We start from the raw sequence: 15,826 nt of genomic DNA on the forward strand, positions 1-15,826 counted from the left end.
TTCCCCTCCTTTTTGACAGGGGGAAACTGAGGCAGGGAGTTTGTGCAGCAAGAGATGAGGTTCAAGCCAGGAGGAAGCCAGTAAGCAGCTAGCAGGAAGATTTGTTTTGGTGTGGCTGTGTATATATGTACAGAAACCAGTCAGTGCCTTAAAATGGTGGTTTCAAAAGGATCCAAAGCACTTGGAAAAGCAGGTCATATAAAGCAGGGAGTCACAGATGAAGAAGGGGTGGGTGGGAGGATCCTGCAAATGTCAAAACATTTCACTGCCACGTTTTTATAGCTACACATTTTGTTTCAGAAATGCTGAAACATTTTGTTGCAACGTGAAATGTTTTGCCTTTTCATTTCAAAATAGCATTTTTTATTTAAAAATCAAGGAGTTTTTAAATGGAGAGGAGAAAAAAAAAAAAAAAAAAAGATTTAGTGCAAGCAGGCTGTGCAGCCCCAAAATGAAATAACCTGCTCAGAGCTGAAAAAAAAAATACGTGGGTTCAGCTCAAAATGAATTATTCTGGCTTTTTTATTAAAACAGCCTTCTCTTTCAATAAACCAACCAACCAACCAGCCAGATAACCTCATTTTGGTGACAGTTATGACGTATTTTCTTGCAGTATGTTTTCCATTCCACCACTGAACCAAAATGGTGCTTTCAGCCAGCTCCAAGTGATGCTGAAGTGCTGTGAAGTCACCAGTGTCTCCAGGATATTTCATCTCCATGGAGCAGCAAGGGTCCCTGTCCTTGTCCCATGCCAGGGGTCCCTGCTGTCTGCACAGATCTTGCTCAAGTGATGCCTTGACCTTTGCACACCCACGGAGCTGCCACCAGCCCAGCCCTGTATGTCCCTCTGGGCTGTCTCCAACTTCCCTAAAAATAGTTACCAGTTGTGCTGGGTGTTTGCAGTAGGGATGGAACATCTCTGGTTATGGACACAGCCAAGCAAAGGCCAGGCACATCCTCTGGGGAGAGGGTCACTGATGTGCCAGCAGCCTGAAGAACAGACAAGCTGGCAAGGACAGACTGTGTGTATGTGTGCACATGTGTTCCCATGCACATCCCTGTAAAATTATCTGAGAAATCTCTTAGGGAGAGGAATCATAGAAGGAAGTCAGAGCCGCATCCTGGGGTTATAACAGGTTGTGGATTCTAAAGGTTCAGGTGGAGACAAAAGAGGAGGAACTGCACCCGTGTGGGGCTGTGTATGACCTGAGCAGGGAACATCTGGGGCTCCTTCCAGCCCTGCCTGGCTGACCTGCCCAGCCCTGCCTCCCTCCCACAGGCTTTGCAAACATCCTGAAGATCCTGAACAAGGACAGCAGCCGGGAGGAGCTGCTCTCCTTCATCCAGCAGTTTGGCTCCCACTACATTGCAGAGGCGCTGTACGGCTCCGAGTTCAGCTGCACCATCCACTTCCCCAGCAAGAAGGTCCAGCAGCAGCTCTGGCTCCAGTACCAGAAAGGTGAGGAGGGTGATGGGAATGGGCAGGGGCACAAACATCAAGTGTCACGTGCTGGTTTCCATCCATCACCCCCTTTCCCATACTCCATCACCGTGCTGGCTGGCGGGCTCAGGCAGGAGGCTTGTCCCAAACTGAGTGCCCAGAGTCAGGTGGCACATGTCATTGGCACCATCCCTGAGCCACCCTGCCTGCTCCTGCCCTTCAGCTTCCACTCTCTGGCTCCATCCTTGCCCAGGGTGACCCCTTCCCCACAGTGACCATCACGTGCCTGGGGTCAGCTGATGGAGATGTGACAAAAATGAGCTGTCTCAGAATGGCTTTGTTTTATTGCTTGTGACAATGACAGTCTTTAAGGAAGTGCATTAAATCAATAGCAGACTCATTGTGCTACACCATAAATAACGAGACACATCATTAAACAGGGCAATAAACTTCAGGACTTTGAAGTAATACAATTAGGTTATGTTTATAAAAACTCCCTTATCGCTGTAGCCTTCCATTTGCCAATTCATCTCTCTCCTCCAGGGAATTGGGGATATTCCCTGGCTCTGATATTTTTCTATTCAAAAAACATCTGTAGTGTATCACTGAGCCACCTTAGGGCTGATGGTGACAGAGGTCATCAGGGCACTTGCATCCTGCTCTGGTGGCACTGCCACACTCCCTGGAACCCAGCAGAGAGAGGTGCTCTCCCACACTGCCTCCCTTGCTCTTGGCTCATTTTCTTTTTCATTTTCCCAGTGTAACTCGTCTTGTAAGCATATTTATAACACCCCGTGCTCGTTTGTTTGGGTTTTAAATAGTGATAAATGAAGTTTGCCATAGCAATGCCCCTGTTTAGCAGGAGGAGGCACGTGGAGGTGGGTTGTTTATGTACTCACCATGTTATTAGTCACTCAGGAGCACTCCCTGCAATCCAGGGGCAAATGTGTTGGTGGGGAGCAGACCCCGAGTGCCCCATGGTCCCAGCACCATCACCTGGGACCAAACCAAACCTAGACAAGGGTTTCTCAGGAGAATGAGAGGTGGGAATGAGAGGCAGCTGCTGCAGTCCAGGCCTGGCACAAGCACTGCTGCTGTTCCACAGTGCTGGGGCCAGAGGGGACATGAACAGCACTTGATCTGGTGGTGAAATATCTCCCATTCCTTCACTCCCACCTCCCCATGTCAGGGCAGTGGTGGCTCAGGGCTCAGCCACAAGGCCCTGCAGAGGCACAGGAGTTTTGCTACTGAAGCAGTGCCTCAGTGACAGAATAATTTCCTTTTTAGTCCATGGTATGCAGAGAGGTGGATCCTTCACTCCCCACCCAGGTCCTACCCCCACTCCTGGAGCTATGCCTGGCTGCCCTGGCATTTATGGGGCATCCAGAGCATCCTTTCCCAGGAATTGTGAAGCACCAAAGCACTCATGGTACTCCAGGGATCCCCTGAGGCATTGCATTCATGCCTGGACATAAACCTTTCACTGCTGATTGTGCAGCATTTGGGCACTGAGTGCTGCCCCCCTTGTGTTTTGTGCATGGCTCCTTCTGTGCCTTTGGGGGCTGGTGAGGTTGAACTTTTGGGCTGTGGGCAATGCAGAGGTGACCAGTGTTGTATTCAGCTCTTTGATGGTCAGAAAATGCTCTTGGAAGGACATTAAGGATGTTCAGTGCTCTTGGACAGATCAGCTTGTGGACAGAGAAAATGCCCTAGGAAACCCAGGGCTCTGTCCCAGGGAAATCCCAGTTAGCCAAGAGAAAGAGCTTGCTGTTCATGGTAGATGGATTTTATTCCCAACTTCTCTCCTGATTGCCCCTCATTTTGCCAGTGACATAAGGCAGATCAGAATAAATAGCTCCAGCTAGACAGTTCTGGATGCCTTCTCCTCTCAGAGCAGCTCTGGCCTGCCAGGCTCCCCACTGCTCACCAGCCCGTTCTGAACTGCTCACTGAGCACACATATGCATCAGCTCTAATAAATATAAAAGTAGGGCCAGAATAACTGTAATTTGGTAGTGGACAGAACAGGTCACAAGAGGAGGGAGAGAGAAGAGTCTCAAGCTAATTTGAACAGCACCAACTCTGAGAAAAATGCACATTATGGGGTGTTTGCAGCACCACACAAAATTATTTTAATATTGTAATCAACTTCATAAATCAATCTCCAGGTCTCAGGAGGAGGCCTCCAACAATAAAGGCACAATCTGCACGTTGAGCCCTAATTGGAAACAAGGCTTTGAAGAGGAGCTCACACTGGTGGTGCCAGGGCAGGTGCTGGGACGTGGGTCAGGATCTGCAGATCTGTCCCTTCTGCCAAGGGCAGGGACAGGGATCTGCCTCCAGCAGGGACAGCACACAGCTGCCCTGCCTGCAGCAGGGACAAGGGACACTTCTTCCTGCAGGTGGATGAGGAGCATGGGGAAAATGAGGTGGCAGAGCAGCCTGCCCTTGTTCCTAAGGATTTGCAGGAGTGAATCCTGTAAGAGAGAGCCAGCCAGGCATGGTGGCACAGCTGTGGCACACCAAGCTCCTTCATGGGAGAATCCCCCAACTTTACTTCATGCAGAGTGATTAAAAGCCCATTTTTTGGGCTGCTTGCTCTGGCTCTGTGCAGCCAAGCAATGCTTTAACACATTGAGTGGCCTCCAAGCAGAGACCTTGAGATCACCCCAGCCATTGATCTGTGCCATGGGAGCCCACATGGGTTTTTTTCCCTGGTGGAGCCAGCATTTGACACTGACAGTGCCTCATTAAGTTGGTAGCAGTTGTGTGAGGACCTTCATTTGGCAGCTGGGACAAACGTGATGTCCCCAGCCAGCTCCTGCTGTGTATGAGAATGTGCTGGGTGTGGTGGGGCGCAGGGAACCAGCTTTGTCACAGTGGAGAAACCAGTGTGGGTAACACCCCAGAGTGCTGGCTGCTGCTGAGCAGTGCTTCCACGGCATCCACACTTCCTCTTTTTCTCTGTTCTGTCCCCACAGTCACGAGGCTGGGGTGGATGAGGTGTTGGGAGATGACACAGCCAGGACAGCTGACCCACACTGGGCTATTCCTCACCACACAGTGCCATGATAATAAACCTGGAGGTGGAGGCTGGGTGTCACCCCACCTCAGAGATTCAGAAATTGTACATCAGGGAAGAGAGTGATCCCTCCATCCAGCAAATCTCCCTGCTGGGAGCCACTTCATTCACTGATAAAAGCTCATCAGAGAGTTGGTTGCCCTGTGGTTCCTCGTTCTGGCTGGTGAGGAGGAGGAGAGCTTGCTTAGGAAGGGGGAAGAGCTGCTCTGAGTGCAGAATCTGGCAGACCTGGTGAGATTTCTGCAAGAGCTGTTCCAGTTTGCTTATTCCCACTGGAGAAGCCCAGCTGGGAAGCAGGAAGGGACGCTGATGGGCTCAGGATGTGTGTGCCTGGGTGGGGGAGATCAGAGGGTTTCACTGCCCAGCTGGGAGGTTATTTTAGGTCTGCAGTGAGGGAAATGTTTGTTTTCCTTGAATTTCCTATGATCTCTAGATAGAGTTTCCTTGGCTGAGGTTCCCTGGCCACGTTGAGTGTTCAGCCAGCTCAGCTTGTGGCTGCTGCAGATGGAAAGATGTTCATGTTCCCCTCAGCAATCAATCCTACATGGGAATAGTGCATGGAGGGGCTGTGTTCTGGCAGCTCCTGTAACATCCCTAAGCCTTCCTGCTCCCTGCCCTCCCTCGTACTTCTCTCAGACCACCTCCATGAACTGCACTTACCTGTAAGAGGTGACAGCTTTCATGCTTTCTTGTGAACTCAGCAGTTTTGACAGAAGATCTTCATAAATATCTTCATAAAATTAAGGCCAGAGCCTGGAGCTCTGATAAAATAGCAATCCCTATTCCTCTGAGTGAGGCCTGTGGCTCCCTCCTGTCCTTTCAAGGCTCTGTTTGTCTCCCTTCAGGTCTGATACTGCCATTAACACAATTAAGACTGAACTAGTCTGCAGGAGCCTTTAGTTTTCCTAGATACAATCAGGTGCATTAAGAAAGCTGTAAAGCCACTTTTTCAGCTGTTAAAGGACATAATGGTTTTCCCTTATATGTGCTTGGTCAGAAGTAGAACAGAGAATTTCCTTGTTTTTGAGATCTGTCCCTATGTTCAACCACTCTATTACCTTTTTAACACTCTTTTAACACTATTAATTGCTTGGTTTATGTCATTATTTCAAACCCTCCAATTTCAACATTTTGTTCGGAGGAGGTAAAAACAATCTTGCTGGTTGCCATGAAATTTAGTTTAGACTAAAACATGTGCTGTGAGTAAGTCTGCTAAATGACCTTATGCACTGCTCATTGTAATCCAGAATTGCCAGGCAAGTCGAGTAATTAGTTGTGCAAAATGAAATAACTTCAAATCCTCACATTGAGTAATGACCCAGAAAAATCACTTAAGCTATACAATAGGAACAACTCAAAGCATCTGGCTTTATTTTTACTTCTGTAGCTCTACCCCCTTTGATGAGGAACAGACTCTCCTCCTCATCCCTTCATTCCCTGGCTCCTGCTTTTGCCAGGAACAATGTCCATGGCTCAGCTGTTCTACCCTAAGAAATCAAAACTTGTGATAAAGCTACAGGGTAGGTTTAACAGCACCACACAGCAGCTGTTCTGCAAGGGCTGAATGTTTGATAATCCAGAAATTCATACCATTTCAAGAGCTGAGATGAGCCCAAGTAATAAAATCCTTCACCCCCATCAAGTGGCTGGACAAAGGGAGAACCTGCATGAGCTGTGGATGTTCCTACTGAGGAAATGTCCCTGCTGGCCACCCAGGAGCCCCTCTGGTAGCCCCACTGCCACCACCCGAGCTGGGGACAAAGCACCTTCACAGCTGCACCCCCCACACTCAGTCACACCAGGTTTCCCACCAGCTCAGCTCCCATGGCAGTTTTGATCTAAAAACTATTTAGTCATGGTGCAACATCAGAACAACCAAAGCTGGTGCCTCCAAGGAGAGGAACTACAAGCAGAGGGAACCCAGGTGTTTTATACCCCCAAAGGGAAACTGCACCACAGTCTGAGGTGTTCTAGGTGAGCCCATGGCTCCTGATGTGTCACCTGGCTGCACCAGTCCCCACTGGCAGACCATGGATGGGCCAGGGACACAGGGGACGGAGTTTTCAGTGAGCTCCCAGAGACAGTGAACTCAAATCAGACTTGTGAAACATCAGGTGAAAAGGAAGATACTGCCCTTGAGGCAATGTGAGTTAAGGTACAAAACCACAGCACTTGTTTATAAGGTGGGCAGGGAAGTGTCAGGAAAAGTTCCATGAGCCTGCCAAGATCAGATTTATCCTTGGTAACCTGACACATAAAAAGGGTCTTGTAGTCACTGTGTTCCCAGCTAATCCCCACTGGCTGTAAAATCCAATCTGCCACAGAGGGGAAAAGATTAAGTGTTTTAATAAGAAAATGAGCCGTTTGCAATGCACTTTTAATTGGATCAATTTTTCCTTTATTACACAATCTTTAAAAACCAACACATACGTATGATCAGACAAGCTTTTCCTCCAGGTACAGAGCAGGAGCCAAACTATTTCAACATAATCCTTAATTACTCCATTTCACCTCGTTTGGCAGATGATCATGACACTGTGTGGGAGCACCACAGCAAGAAGAGCTCTGTAAAATCATCTCACAGTCGAGTTTTGTCAGGGGATGTGCAGACCCTGGGTGAGGGACAGCAGGTGTTCCTTTGTCTCCCTGAAACCCCCAGGAAGAGCTGCAGGCAAGACAGAGCCCCAGGTGCTGACTGCAGTGTCCTGGCCCACCAGTGCCTCACAGGGTGGTGTTAGTTCTAATTCTCTGAGTGAGAAACATGACAGATGCTTTGTTTGAACTCTGTAACCAGGAACAGGCTGGAGTAACCAACTGCTCAGTTTACTGGACCAGCTTTTAATTTTTTATTTTTTTTCAAGCGCTCCAGGAAATGTTATTGCTAGTAGTTGTGCTGTTTATTGAAAAAAAATAAATCCATGGGAACAGAAAATTACAGAGGTACATATTATCATAGATAATATTGCTTTAATTATTCAGGTCCACGGTAGCCTCCTGTGTGGAGCAGTTCTTGGAAGCAGGAGAGATGTTTAAAAGAAACCAGAAGGAGAGGAACTGCCATTGTCATAAAATTGGAAGAAAGCTTTCAGTTACAATGTCATGAACTGCAGCTCAGCCTAGTAATCATCATCACCTCCCCAAACCACACATTCAAGAGGAGAAAGGCTCCTCAAATTGCTGTCACATGCCTTGGGCAACTGCCCCCTCCCAGCCAAGAAGGAGAAGCAGAGAATGTGAGCAGGGATGTTAAAGCTGGTAGCCTTGGCAAGCACATGGAGCAGCTCAGGAGGGAAGGGCAGCTGAGTCCCCTGGGCTGCCTCAGCACCATCAACCCCCTCGTGCCTTAGCCCCCTTCTCCACAAGCTTTTTCCAGCACATTACAGCAGGAGAAATTGGAAGCTGCCCTGATGGAAGCTCCATCACACAGCTGTGTTTGCGTGCTCGCTCCTTCAGCACTGGCTGAGCACAACAAAGAGAGGGAAAAAAAAAAACCCAAATCCCACCAAAATCTGTTTTCAGCACTTTTTCTGCAATCCCTTTAACTGCCAAACATCCAGCTGGAGCAGCAGCAGCTCACCAACCTGTTTCTCTTTGCTGTTTCAACAGGGAAAAGTATATGGGCTTAAAAAAAAAAAAAAAAGAAAATCACCTGTTGCAAACATGTTGTAGGACAAGTAGCAAACAATTTGCTGGAGCATGGCAGCCACCATAAAATCAGCTTTTATATTGTCTGTCGTGGCCCCAAATTTGCAACTACATTGTTGATGGCAACAAATAAATGCACTGCAGTGTAACTATTATCTGTGGCAGATTAACATGCTACCACTGTGCCCTATTTAAATGCATCTTTCCTTCAATAAACTATTCTGGGCGAGCAGCACCACACTGAGGTACACATTTATCAGCCAGGAGAGCAGCACTGTGGGGGCCTTGCTTCACACAGCTGCAGTTTTGTGCTTCATTTGGCCCAAAGCCTTGATGAGCAGCAACTCTGGAGTCTGCTGGTGTTGTAGAAAAAAAAAAAAAACTACCAAAAAAAAAATCTGAGGAATGTAGTGTTTTTCTGTGCAAGGGAAAAAAAAAGGGCTGTGCACCAATAGGTGTGCTTCCAAGTAATAAAAAAGTAGAAGTGAAATAGTCCCCCCTGCCCATCCCTATCTCAGAAGTGAGTAACTTGCACAGAGGAGGTGCAGATGAGTGAAACCTATTGCTAAATGCAGTGGTCTGGAATGCAGAGTAGTGAAGTGCAGGTGAACATACAACACGTTGCATTTAATCTCATTTCCTACAATCTCCCAGTCTTATTTCCCCAGCTCTTTCCCTCTTCCCCAAGAAGTTTTAGGTATCAGATAAACCTTCCAAAAAACAGTTTCCAGGATACATTTAATAATAAAACAACAGTAAATAGCAACCCTAGGATTCCCCTTTTTTTTTTTCTCCAGCCCCCTCCCTTTTGATCCCTTTCTATCTAGCAGAACTCTGATTAGTAATAAAACCCCTGTCTTCTTACAACTCAGGAATAAAGAGGGCAATTTTGTGGCTCAGCTCGGTCTCCCACGATTGCACAGTACTCACTTCACACAGAACAGACACAATTCACAAATGGCACAACGGGGCAATCTCCTGAACACCAGAAAAATGGGAGAGACAACCCTGCCTAGTCAGGGTGGAAGCAAAGCTTCATTTCTGCGTGGTTGAAGAGGCCATTTCGTTTTATGCAGTGCTGCAAGCACAAATTGCTCTCTCTAGGAGTTGCCCAGACAACTGCTACCCAGTTCCTTGCAAGTACCACAGGATTGCCTCTGCTAGTTCTCTAAGGGAAGGTGATTTAGAGCAGTCAGTCAGTGTTTATGGCACAAAGAAAGACACAATGGTTGAAGCTGGAAGTGTAGGAGTTGTGGCATAAGGAGGTGAAGAGATTTATGCTGTCACAAGAACCAAGACTGCGAAGGATGGATCCTTTCCATCGCGCTTGTTCTTATTTGTATGGATTTTATATGAAAAAAGGACAAGAGAAAGCAGACCACCACCACCACCACCACAAAAACTATTTTGTTTCTAAACACAGAACATGATGACCTCTATGCCAGATCTCCTTCAGTTATGGCACAATCTTCTTGAAGGCTTGACACTGGTTCCCGTTGGATTGCGAGGAGGCTGCAAGAATCTCCACTGCCAAGACAGGCTTTGCTTGCAACCAAGCCCTTAAGGGGTGGAGTATCTTCTCAGGTGGTAACTGTAGATCTTAATGCAGTGATCCCAACAGTCCAGCACCAGCAGCTGCCCTTTGGGAGTAACAGCAATACCCACCGGGCAGGTGAGTCCCTCCCGGATCAAGATGTTATAGCCGCCTCCTTTAGGAAAATGCAGAATTTCCTTACGACTGCTGTCAGCAACGATCAGGTCTCCCCTGGAATCCACGCACATGCCAGCAATGCACCTGAAATCCTCATTCTCGGAGAAGAAATGGCTGATCTGGCGTCCCAGCTGCCCATCCGGGCCCACGGAGCCGATGGAGAAGCCTCCCTCCAAGTGGTGCTCGTACTGCCGGTTCTCCAGGTTGAGCCCCAGCCCCTGAGTGAAGTAAATGGTCCCTTCGGCGTCGCAGGTGACAAACTTGGGGCGCACAGCGCTGCACAGGCAGCTGTACTTCACCACCCCCACGCCACGGTCCACAGTGAAGCACCAGAGCTTCCCCCCTTCCACGTCGGTGACCACGAACTGGCCCGAGGGCAGCGCGGCGATGCCCCAGGGCTTGCTCAGCTGGCTGCGGTGACATGCCACGCAGTGCCCATCCATGGTGTACACCTTGACAGAGTTGTCGTAGCTGTCTGTCACACCGATCAGCCCGTGGCAGTTCATGGTGACAGAAAGGGGGGTCAGGTTGGGCAGGTCTGCCCCAAGGAAGCTCAGCACAAAGCTGTCGATGCCGCTGGGGCTCCGGCGGATCTCCTTCAGGAAGCCCTTGCGGGTAAAAACCTGGATTCGGAAGTTGCCCCTGTCTGCCACGAGCACCTCGCCTTGGCTGGTGACGTGCAGGCTGACGGGGAGGTTGAACATCCCTGGCAGGCTGCCCTTGGAGCCCATCTTCTTGATGAAGGAACACTGCTGGATGCTCGTGGCTGCTTCAGGCATCCTTGGCTTGGCTGGCGAGGAATGGGGGGTGCAGCTGGGCTCCTCCTGCACCAAGTCAGGCTCCCGAAACGGTACAAAGGAGGGTGCTGCATGTTCCAGGAGAGATTCCTCCACGTTAACGGTCCGGGGTTTCTTCACCACCTGCCCAATCTGCAGGGGTCCCACATGGCTCACCTTAAGGAGTTCCACCTCTTGGAGAGTCAGCTCCCTCGGGAGACTGTTTGTCAGTTCTGGTTCTTCCTCATCTGCTGCCTCCTCCAGGAGAGCTATATCCCCCTGCTTTATTTTGGCAAGGAAATAGTCACAGCGAGACATTATCTGCACTTCTGCTAAGTTCAGCAGGTAAGCTTGCTCCTCCATCACCTGGTTATTTATCTTCTCCACTTCAGACAAAGAGGTGGTGAAGAACTTGCGTGACCTGGCCAGTTCTTCCTGGATCTTGCGCTCCTCTTTGCTGTACTCCTGCAGAACCGCTTTGTATCGGGATTGCAGATCTCTTGAAACATCCTCCAGAGCAGCTTTCCTCTTCTGAAGATCACCCATGAGCTCCCGAAGCCTGGCAAGCCTCATCCCAAATTCCCTCCTACGCTCCTCAGCAGCCTCTTTGACGGCAATGACTCTGTGTCCTGGGGGCATGTGCGAAGCCTCCTTGCAGGGCTCACATAAAACCAAGCTACAGCTCTTGCAAAAGTGTCTTGGCAGCCTCTTCCCGCAGACCTTGCACATGAGAAGTCCCACCACTTCCCCCAGGCCGGCCGTGTCGATGATCTTCAGCACGGTGAGGTTGTCAGTGAGCTGAGCCAAGCTGGTGATCCGCGTGATCTTGCTGCAGAAGGGGCACCGGATGCCGTTGATGCTGTTGGCCAGGAGCTTCTCCAGGCACTGCTTGCAGATGGTGTGGCCACAGTGCAGGAGTTTGGGCCTCAGGTGCTCCTCGGTGAAGGACTCCATGCAGATGGGGCACTCCAGCACCTCTCGCAGCGCGTCCGAGTTGAGATAAGGGGCGGCAGCCATGGTGCTCCAAGGCAGCTTTACCCAGCACAGTGCCTCGTGCTCACATCTATTCCAAGGTGTTCCGATTCTGTCCAGGAAGAAAAAAGGGAAATGTGATTTATGTCACCACCAGCAGTTAGGTATACATGCAATTTATTTCTGACTTATCGCCTAACCCTGCAGAAAAAGAAACCCAGCTAGCTTTTCCATGTTGGGAGGATGGATTAGTCATAGCTAATCTCAGGGTGGGCAAATTTCAAAACTAACTTGCAGCTCCCAGTGCGATGAATTATTCACATGCAAAATTTGTAAAGTAGCACTGAATGAAGTGTAATGGCACCAATATTGAAGCCCAGTAGATACTGATGACTGAATCATCTCCTCATGGTGCCCATCTCCTGCTGCCAAGCCTCTGAGTTTACATAATTTACTGAAACCCAGGGAGATTAAACTAGACATTTAAAATGTTGTGCATCAAAGGAGGAAGCAGATGGTGTGATGCTTTAGGACATTAATAGATCACCTCTGGAGACCTGCATTCAGATGTGACATCAGATACCAACAGAATAGATGTGCTTGGTTCACTCTGCTTTGCCAGAGAGTCAAAACACATTTTCAAGGCTTCATACATTTGCCAGGAAGTGAAAGTAGCAGGAATGCTCAGTCAGCTTCCACTCATTCTGGGGGTGACTGTGCATGCTGAAAACACACAGAGAAGGTTTGATGGCAGTGCAGCTCAGTAACCTCTGCCATGCTGCACCATGCTTCATGCCAATTAAACACAGCTCAGGCAGTATTAGCAATAATGGAGTTAACAGACAACTCCAAACATCCCAGCTCCAAACATACTCCCAGTGTTCACTATTAGCTCCTGAACTCAGCTTAACTGCATTTAATTTCCCCTCGTTTCACAATCTCGCAGTGTTGACCTCGTTCTTGTCCCCTGGTTCAGTTTTACACCACTCTGGTTGCTGTTCAGCTTCAATCCAGGTTTCTCCACCCTCACATCCCTCCCAGCAGGGAGCAGATCCCAGCAGCTCTCCTGCCAAAGCAGCCATCCATTCAAAAGGAACAGAACAGGGCTCACATCATTAAGTTATTATTCACTAGACTGGGTTTCAAATCCTTTGTTATTGTACTGCTTAGCCACCAAAAAATAGGGAAGAAAACCTTTTTTTCTAGGGAAGAGGAGGAGGAGAAGGAAGTAGTTAGTCTTTGAAATGAAGAGACAGTGGCAGAGGGATGTGAATACACAACTCTCTCTGAGAAATGGCTGCATGCACACAGCATTCTCACTTCCCTACTGCTCCCTCCTCTCCAGCAAAGATGCTGTGTATTTCACTTTGCTGTGTGCTCATGTGCAGAAAAACAACAGCAAGGAAGAAAAGTTCTTTATGCTCATACAGAAAAGAAAAAAAGTCCCCTAATTTTAATTTGTCAGCTGCAGTTCAGAGTCCTTTAAAGCCTGTATTTCAGGAAGGGATTCAGTGGCGTGGCAGAATCTCCAGGCACCATGCTAGGATCAGCTCTATGGTGGCAGGTTGAGTATCACAGCCCTGGCCCTGGGGAAGCAGAAACCTGGGCACTACCATGGAGAACAGAAACCTTCCTCTGAGGGAGGAAAAAATCTGTGATTTAAAATAATTTTTAAACATGAAACACAGGATACCAGGTTCATTAGTCTTACTTTCCTTGGAAACACGTCAAAAGACTTGCTTAGGGAAAGACAAGGGAGCAAGCAGCACAGGCACCAAGTACTGAGAGTTACATTAAAAGCTACCTTTAAAACAAGTATGTTCATTAAAGAACAAGGGTGGATGGGATTTTAAGGCAGGTTGGGCTTTTAGAGAGCTGATTTGTATGACATTCTTTTCATATATAACCCCCTTTATCAGAATGTCAGCATGCCCTCAGTAATGGGACATTATTTTTTTCTTTTTATCTCTCTCTCACACTCGGCTGTGGCTCCATGCAAGTTTCCTTAACAGCGAGTTGTTCTTGCGTGTCGGTCCCTCCCGGGGCAGTTCCTCTGACGCAGAGCAGGGTATTACAGAAAGCCTCAGCTGAGGATCAAGCCATAAAACCGTGAATTATGCGAGTTTGGTTTCCTTACATTCGAAAGAAATTTCCTGCCATGGTTTCTCTTGTCACCTGGTAGTTTTTAGTGAGTGTCTGCGGTGAGAGCACCGGCTTCACTTGTAGTGCATTGCTCATGTCACTAACGAGGGAAAATAGCGGGGTAATGCTGCAGAATAAGCACCGTTGACAGGAGTTGTCACAACAACAAAACCGGCAGGACAACCCTTGTGTTTGAGGGCACTGCACTGAAAAATCCAAGGGTTTGGGTTGGAAGGACCTTAACCATGACCTAACTCCACCCCTTACCATGGGCAGGGACCTCGCTGCACCAGCCCAGGCTGCTCTGAGCCCCGTCCAGCCCGGCCTTGGGCCCCGCAGGGATGGGGCAGCCGTGGAGTGACCCGTGCGGTGTGTGCCCGCACAAAGCACGGCTCCGGCCGGCCGCAGCCTGCCCTCAATGGCAGCGGGGCGGGCGGGGCCGGTATCAGCCCCTCAGCCGCGGCCGCCGCGCTGCTGCCGGGGGGAGAGGCGAGGCGGACCCCTCGCTCCTAGCGCGGCGGGGAGCGCCCACCCCCCGGGGCGCGGCCCGGTGGCCCCTTTCCATTCCCTCCATCCCATCCCATCCCACCCCATCCCATTCCATCCCCGTCCAGCCCGGCGCGTCCATCCCGTCCCCTCACGGCTCCCGCCCCGCCCTGCAGGGGGCGCCGCCGCCGCGGCCCCGCGCGCGCGCTCCTCACCTGCCGCCGCTCCGGGCCGCGCCGCTCCCGGCGTGCGCCGCGCGCCGCGCGTCACGTGAGCGCGCCCGCGGGTCCTGCCGGGAGATGTAGTCCGGGCGCGCCGCGGCTGGCGGCGAGGGGAGGGGTCGCGGATGGGCCTGGGTCTGCCGGGCTGGCGCTGCGGCTCCTTGTGAAAGGTTAAAGCTAACAAAGGGAAAGCAGGAACGGTGTATTTTTTTGTTGTTGTTGTTGTTGTTGTTGGGTTTTCTGTTTGTTTGTTTGTTTGTTTGTTTTTAATCGGGTGGTTATGTGTCATTTCGGCCCACGCGGGTTGTTCACTGCCCTTTCCCTGACCAGACAGTGCTGCTGAGGCATCATGCCCTTTTCCTTCCCTTCTCTTTCACCTTCCCCTTCTCTTTCACCTTCTCTTTCACCTTCTCTTTCACCTTCCCTTCCCTTCCCTTCCCTTCCCTTCCCTTCCCTTCCCTTCCCTTCCCTTCCCTTCCCTTCTCCTTTCTCTACTCTTTCCCTTCCCCTTCCTTTTTCATTTCCCTTGCCTTGCATTTCCCTTTTCCATTCCACTTCAACCCCCTTTTCCCTTTTTCTCTCCCCTTCCCTTCCCCCAGCAGGTTCCTGAGTGTTTGATGGGTTTTTTGCATCACCAAATGTGTGTTTCTCATTTCATTGCATTGGAGCATCCTGTGCACTCCAGGACAAAAAGGACTATTTTTGGGTACAGCTGCAGCTGTGAGCAGATTTTGCAGGCTGGCAGGGGTAGCCAGAGGCAGGGATTTGGCCACTGGCCTATGGCTGGGCTTTACCCTGTGTTTCCTGAAGCCATCAGTGACCCCACTGCAGCCCCGTTTTTGCTTGGATGGCATGAACCTGCTTTAGAGATGGCAGAGAGACTCCTCTGCAGAGCAGCACAGGGATGCCAGGGCTGGGGGTTTCCTCTGGGAAGCCAAGGGAGCCGTGTCCTTCACACACCACAGGCAGCATCTCGTGCTCAGCCCAGGGCTGACCTGCAGCTGGAGCTCTGGAAGCTCAGGCTTGAAGGAATTCACTGCCTGGGGAAGAGGCAAGTCCTCAGTTTAACCATTTCCCAAGATGTGACCTCTCTGCCTGCAGCACTTTTCCACTGCTCACCTGCTCCAGCCACCACTGACCTTGCACTTGCATAATGCAGCAAGTCTTGCCACCTTCTGTTCTTGATGGTTTTTCCACTTTGTTTAGAAAAAAATAGTTCATTTTTAACTACAATCCACATCCCTGGAGCAGCAGGGATCAGCAGTGTGGGCAGTGGATGCACTCAGAGGCAGCAAGAAAAGATGTAAAGCCTGACCAAGGTTGCAGAAAAAAACGAGTGAGATTTACAGTC

At 49.8% G+C, this 15,826-nt stretch overlaps 2 protein-coding genes across 5 annotated transcripts in view; one reads left to right on the plus strand and one right to left on the minus strand.

The window, feature by feature from the left end:
• The window catches only part of ASTN2 (astrotactin 2), a 316,378-nt gene that overhangs the window by 199,303 nt on the left and 101,249 nt on the right, over positions 1-15,826 (plus strand). The window contains exon 16 of the mRNA XM_079324231.1: positions 1,280-1,459. Coding sequence (XP_079180357.1) covers positions 1,280-1,459 — 180 coding nt within the window. The remainder of the gene's footprint in view (positions 1-1,279; positions 1,460-15,826) is intronic.
• On the minus strand, positions 6,895-14,506 carry TRIM32 (tripartite motif containing 32). 4 transcript variants are annotated; one of them, XM_079324430.1, is made up of 3 exons: positions 13,802-14,037; positions 13,604-13,713; positions 6,895-11,738 (listed from the first exon to the last, which is right to left on the minus strand). In XM_079324430.1, exons 1-3 carry the CDS (start codon positions 13,862-13,864, stop codon positions 9,728-9,730), a joined length of 2,184 nt encoding a protein of 727 aa, XP_079180556.1. In that variant the 5' UTR covers positions 13,865-14,037; the 3' UTR covers positions 6,895-9,727. The 4 variants fall into 4 exon arrangements, with proteins under 4 accessions (XP_079180556.1, XP_079180558.1, XP_079180557.1 ...); XM_079324432.1 differs by lacking the exons at positions 13,604-13,713; positions 13,802-14,037 and adding an exon at positions 14,470-14,506; XM_079324431.1 differs by lacking the exon at positions 13,604-13,713 and having other exon boundaries at positions 13,764-14,037.

The sequence above is a fragment of the Erithacus rubecula genome (assembly GCF_903797595.1).
Source record: "Erithacus rubecula genome assembly, chromosome: 21".
NCBI lineage: Eukaryota > Metazoa > Chordata > Aves > Passeriformes > Muscicapidae > Erithacus > Erithacus rubecula.